Consider the following 6,050-nt stretch of genomic DNA (forward strand, 5'->3'; position numbering starts at 1 on the left):
AAGCAACGATCGAGACAGGAGGGGGCGGAGTCAGGGAGAGCCGACAGACAGCTTCAAGTGCGACCGGACACTGGTGCTGACAGGAAGTGTATAGGGTGTTTTTTTTAAAAATAATAATCATCAACAACATCAACAAGATCAGTATAGTCATCATCATCATCATGAAAATCCTAGTCAACATAAACTACATCCTCAATGTCTTCAAGGTCAGAGGTGTTCATAAAGAGCTGGGTCTTTAGCTTCTTCTTAAAGGTCAAAGGGACTCTGCGGACCGACTGGAGTTTGGTAGCTCGTTCCACAGCCGGGGGCGACTGAGGAGAAGACTGTCATGATGGGAGCACCAGGCGCCTTTCATTGGCAGAGCGTAGTGGGCGGGACAGAGTGTAGACCTGGATGAGGTTCAGGTAGGCAGGAGCCGTTTTTGTTGATGTTTTGTAAGCCAGCGACAGGGTTTGAATTTGATGCGAGCGGCGACTGGGAGCCAGTGGAGGGATATGAACAGTGGAGTGATGTGAACAGTGGAGGGATATGAGATCAGTGGAGTGATGTGAACAGTGGAGGGATATGTGCCGTTTTGGGTTGATTGAAGACCAGTGGCGCTGCTGCGTTCTGGATCATCTGCAGAGGCTTGAATGTGCATGCAGGAAGGCCTGCCAGGAGGGAGTTCAGTAATCACACTTGACACACTTGATTGACAGCTTGGCCCTTCAAGAATTATAGAAATATGGAAAAGAATAAATAAATGACTTTGTAAAAAAAAAAAGACGGATTAACTTCTAATAATAAAGCTTATATAGAGAAACTATGTAAATAAACAAATACATGTAAAAATAAAGAAAAAGCTTGAAAGTATTCTTGTCTTATTTTATTGTTTGTTTTTAGATTTCCACGTTTATTTTACTTTGTCATTTGATGAAAGTTCTTCATTTGATTTGATTTGCTTATTTGCATTTGTCTTTTGCACCCTTAGGGCCACCGTACACAACTCACATGTGTGCCATATAAATAAACAGGACTTGCACTTGGATTCAGTGAGTTCTCGTTCTCCTTACAGGTGTTGCTCATTGTTATGATCATTTTTTAGAGATCGTGGCGCTGGTGTTATGATAATGTTATGATGGGGGTGATGTATGTATATCAGAAAATGCCTCTCAATATAATTACAAGTTGAGTCTCTGAAACAAAAACTAAACATTAGAACCTGGATGAAGGAGTTTTAATTGTAGCTGTTGTGTTAGTTTCAGGTGTGTTATAAAGGTGGAGGATTAAAAGTCTGTCTCACTGGGCTGCTGGTTTAGCTCAGGTGGTGGAGCGGGCGCCCCATGTACAGAGGCTGCAGTCCTCGATGCAGTGTTCACAGGTTCGACTCCCGGTCTGCCCATCTATTTGGTGCATGTCACCCCCCTCTCTCTCCTCCCCACATGTCCTGTCTCTCTTCAGCTGTTCAAAGTAATAAATGCAAAAGACCCAAAAAATAATCTTAAAAAAAAAAGTCAGTCCCCTCCTTCAGTAGTGGATGTCGTGTTTGTGACTGTGATTAATCTCCTGTAAGAACACAAAGAACAAGTTCATCTGCAGTGACAGCGTGTGAAATCATCTGATATGAGTCCTGGATGAAACAGTTTGAGGAGCGGGGGGAGGAAACCTTCGAGCTGCGGTCCTCCTCCTCTCCTGCTGACCGATTATAAGGCTGCAGGTCTGCTGGAGTCCGTCCACAAAGACAGGATGAGCTCCTCATCTGCCAGACCACAGACGCTGAAGGTAAGACTGCTGCAGCGCTGTAGTTCAGGCAACCACTTCTCACGGGAGGGTTTGAAAGCTTTGCTGATAGTAACTGCACCACTTGGTTTCTGCTGAAGATGTTGTGTTTCCTCTGGATCCAGAAGTTTGTTATGGATCTCCTCTTTCTTAACTCTGATTGCACAGAAAGGTTCTTGTCTTTTGGTTCAAAGGGAGAGCAGAGAAAAATTGAATTTCTCTACATTTAATGGTGAATTCTCGTGCAGTGGGTCAGCTAAACGTGCAAAATGTGATTTTCTTTCTGCAGAGAAACAGTTGAATGTATCCAGAGAATAAAGTAGAATAAATATTTACGATGGAGCGGTTCTTTGAAGGAAATCTAAAGATGTTTTGAGATTTCGTCAGAACTGATAGAGCTATGAAAGTAAAGAAGAACTTTATCTCTAGTTTGGATTTTGAACTGAACATCAGTCAAAACAAGCAGTTTAAGGACACGACTGCAGCTTTGGAAACGGCCGCTCTGATGAACTTTTTGACAGTTTAATTTGCTCAATGTTAAACAAGAGACATTCAGCAGTCACAGAATCGTCATTTAACTTCCCAAACTCGGCACAACTGTCTTATTAAATGGCGCTGTTTTTCATAATGTGGTTAAATGTTTCTGCAGACATGATCTTCCTCCAAAACTGTCTAAACACTGTTTCAAAGACCACAATGCACCTGACAAAAATATCCCTTTTTCAGACATTAGTTTGGCTTAAAGCACGTTTGCAAACAGAGACGGTGCAAACTACTACAACACTTCATGACAGGCTTTGTGTTAAAGTTGTGTATTCAGAGTTGTTCCTCATGTCTTCAGGTGTGGTGCGTTCGAGTGTGCATGTTCTACTCCACCATGTGTCTGTCCGGCTGGCCGCTCTCCTCAGAGGCAGCACGACTCCGCTGTGGATCTGACCTCCTCAGTGACCTCATATTTGTGTGTGGGGATCGTGGGATCTATTTAGGTGAGTCGACATTTATGTTTACCTGTGAGAAAGTAGAGAACTATTTCCTTATTGAGGCAGTAATTGAAAGGTCAGCAGGTCACCACATTAAGTGGAGTTCATCTTCTGGGAGTTAAATTATTCAGTTGTTTACAGAACAATTGCTCTTAAAACATTTGGATCCAATACTGAAGCTGACACAAGCTGAAGTTAGGGACCGTCTTAAAATTGCATGTAATATGGCAAAGAAAGCTGTTTACTGCTGCACAACCTCCATTTCCTTTATTTTACAGACTTCAGCTGTTGCAAAATAAAAGCAAATCTTTTAGATTTAATCTTGTTATGACAGAAATGCAGATTGTTAATATTCCCTCTAATGTAGATGTTATTAAATATTACATAAAGCAGATAGGAACAAATGCTATCAAGGTTATTCTACCCTGAGATTTAAACTTACACCAGCAGAGGTGCACGATACAGATACTGTCATGGTCATCGAGTTGGGGAGCGAGTTATCTGCCCCACAGCAACAAACACATCCTGAACAGACACAACAATACTCCTCTGTACTGAAGCTCTGCTGCGACTTTTAAAGCAATACAACATCTCATTATTGATCCTTTTTCTTTTGCTTGAGCTGCTTTTATGAAATATGGATTTATAATTAGATGCAAATGTGTGACATAAATAAAAAGATTAGTAAGGAATCAAAAATATCCTCTCCTCTCTTAGAAGAAATTACCCACAAGCCCTTTCACTTTGTAACCTTTCCCCCGCTCTGACCAAGGCCACTTCCTCCGTCTGCTATCAGAGCGGTGGCAATCCACCGAAATGGCAGCGTCCTCAGCAGGACACTGTGCCTCAGCGTGTGATAGCTTTATTGTTAAAACACTTGTTATCTGAGAGCAGCACAGCTCTCAGAAGAACAAAGAAAGGAGCAGAGAGGGAGGAACACAGAGACTGACACAAAGGAATCATTCAGAAGACAGCATGAGTTTAATCTCACTAAGCTACATTAACAGAAATGTTGCATATATCTGCCACCCTAGAGTTTTGGACGTTGGTCCCTTTTCCTTTTCTTTGAAAGATTACAGTCTCATGTGTGTCTCGTCTACTTCTGCAGGTAAAGGTACGTGGTCTGGTTACGGTGCTCGGCCAAGGGGGAAGGGGATAGTAGACAAGTGCTGTCGGCCTGCCGGATGCGAACTACAGCACCTGGAGTTGTACTGTGCTAAACCAAAAAGCCAACCGAGCACCACAGCGTACCCAACGACAACCACAGCAAATCCTCAAACCACCACACAGCCGGACACGGTGAGACCTCGACTGTCTTATCATCACAGTTTATTCTTCTGTTCCTTCAAGGACTGCCAAATGCATCCTTTTGGCCACATGGTAACAGATGGTTGTGTATGGATTCAGTGGATGGCTGCAGAACAACCAAGGAAATAGAGCTTCTCATGGGGGCAGAATTTGGACCAGATTTAAAACAGACCAATAAATAAATAAATACATAAATACATCTTAAAACAAAGAGAGTACAAATTGGAAAGGGGCTGTTTGGTTCCATTAAACCAAAGGATAATTAGACCTGATCAAAGAGATACCAACAGCAAAATGACAGAACACAACCCAACACCTCAAAGTATAGTTTGGGCCCTACCCAACTTGGGAATCAGAATGGAGTCATCAGACATTTTTATTCATAAAATTCCCCAATAACGCCTTAAAGAAGGCTTATTATTGAGCTGCCTCAACAGCGACTGACCAGCCTTTCTGAAGCATTACAGGCTTGATGTGTAACACCACAGCGTGAGCATCGTTGCTTACTAAACTATAGTATTTGTCCTTTATGACCCCTGTTATACTGATGTTTTTCTTCCTCTGTCACCCAAACTGCCGGACATATTTGTTTGCTGTAGCTTAGCTGCTTACTTCTTCTTCGTCTTCTTCTTTGAGCTAGCTGCTAACTGCTAATGTCCCTTCCTGCCGGATGCCCTATTTACACAGACATCAACTCATCTTTGATACTACCTCCACTGCCAGATTAAAGACAATCAATTTTGCCCCCTCCATTCTTTGTTCATACCTTTCATATTGAACAGCAAGGCTGAATAAAAGCACATTCTTGAACAGGCTGTGTAAAAAGGGCCTCAAATCCAAAGCAAAAGAGCATCCTTGAAGTGAGTCCGGAGTTACAATCTGCTAAATTAAGACCATTTGTTATCTGACTGGAGCTTGATGTCACGATAACTTAAGCAAACTCCACAGTATAGAATCTTCTGTTTTAACTTTTCATAAAGGTACGTAGGGTAATCACAACAGGAACCACAACTCTGTTAAGAAAGCTGGTATTTTGTTGGTGGACAGATTTCAATCCATTCTCTCAAAGGAATTTTTCCTGCACACAAAAGAACGGTGACTTTAAACCTGAAGCGAAACCATAATAAAGTTGTTATCCGTGATAAATCCTAGCTGATCATTGCAGGCCTCATACAGCCAAGGTTACCTGCTACAGCCGAGCTTCACGTCCTTGAATCAAATCCTCATTCTTTCTCTGTCTTGCAGGCACAGCGGCAGTTCCAAACTGTTTTTCAGAGGAGACTTTTGGAGCACCTGGGGGCTCCCAACAGTCCAAAGAGGGAAGCTTACAGAAGGAAAACAAGGCCTTCATTTCGAGGGAAAAGCAAAGGCTCATCACGCAGGAAGATGAATGCACAGAACACAACCAGCAGGCCTCCTCCAGCCTCCAGCAGTCCATTTCAAAGAGCGACGAGATCAGGATCGTGACTTCAGTCTTCATATAAAACTGAATATTAATAGAAGCCGGACTGGGCCCAGAAACGCTAACAGTCTGATGCTGTTCAAAAATGAACCGAAAGAAATTGCCTGCGAAGTAGACATCAAGAAGAGATTTGGAGGGAAACTGAGAGTTGCCAGGTTACATAACAAGCCCACCGGCAGCCATATTGGAGGTCCTCTGCTCCACGACTCATCACTGCCTCTGGATTAGCTGCTGCTACGCTAACCTTTGGTACTCAGTGGAATCTCCCACTCAGCCATTCTGTGATCAGGCTTTCTAGAAAAAAATGTGACTGTTTAAACACAAATGGTGTTCGTTACAGGCCATTCAATGCTAAACAAGCTTGTTAAATATTGCATTGTTTTGCATCACTCATGAGACAAGACGTAGCATACCGAAGGACAATTTATAGTAATTTGCCTTTTTCAAATGTCAGTAAGATTGTGCACCGGGTTTTGTTACTGTTGGTAGTGCTGGTTTAACTCTTGGTCTCTGTTAGCAACTTATCTGTAAAGAAATATATC

The 6,050-nt window shown here is 42.5% G+C and overlaps 1 protein-coding gene across 1 annotated transcript; it reads left to right on the forward strand.

Moving 5' to 3' along the window:
* Positions 1 to 1,725: 1,725 nt before the first annotated feature.
* On the forward strand, positions 1,726 to 5,513 carry igf3 (insulin-like growth factor 3). Its single transcript, XM_069661015.1, has 4 exons — positions 1,726 to 1,761; positions 2,600 to 2,744; positions 3,847 to 4,037; positions 5,292 to 5,513. The coding sequence occupies exons 1-4, from the start codon at positions 1,726 to 1,728 to the stop codon at positions 5,511 to 5,513; spliced, it is 594 nt and encodes a 197-aa protein (XP_069517116.1).
* Positions 5,514 to 6,050: the final 537 nt, after the last annotated feature.

Source organism: Semicossyphus pulcher, unplaced genomic scaffold (assembly GCF_022749685.1).
Source record: "Semicossyphus pulcher isolate SPU_LCO1_2020_fin unplaced genomic scaffold, fSemPul1.0.p SCAF_13, whole genome shotgun sequence".
Classification (NCBI taxonomy): Eukaryota; Metazoa; Chordata; class Actinopteri; order Labriformes; family Labridae; genus Semicossyphus; species Semicossyphus pulcher.

What these genes read in the sequence shown, in the direction of transcription:
- igf3 (XM_069661015.1), top strand. Translation starts at nt 1,726, where the DNA reads ATGAGCTCCTCATCTGCCAGACCACAGACGCTGAAG. An exon ending in CCAGACCACAGACGCTGAAG is followed by an intron (nt 1,762 to 2,599) that starts GTAAGACTGCTG and finishes TCATGTCTTCAG; the next exon opens with GTGTGGTGCGTTCGAGTGTG. An exon ending in CCACCACACAGCCGGACACG is followed by an intron (nt 4,038 to 5,291) that starts GTGAGACCTCGA and finishes TCTGTCTTGCAG; the next exon opens with GCACAGCGGCAGTTCCAAAC.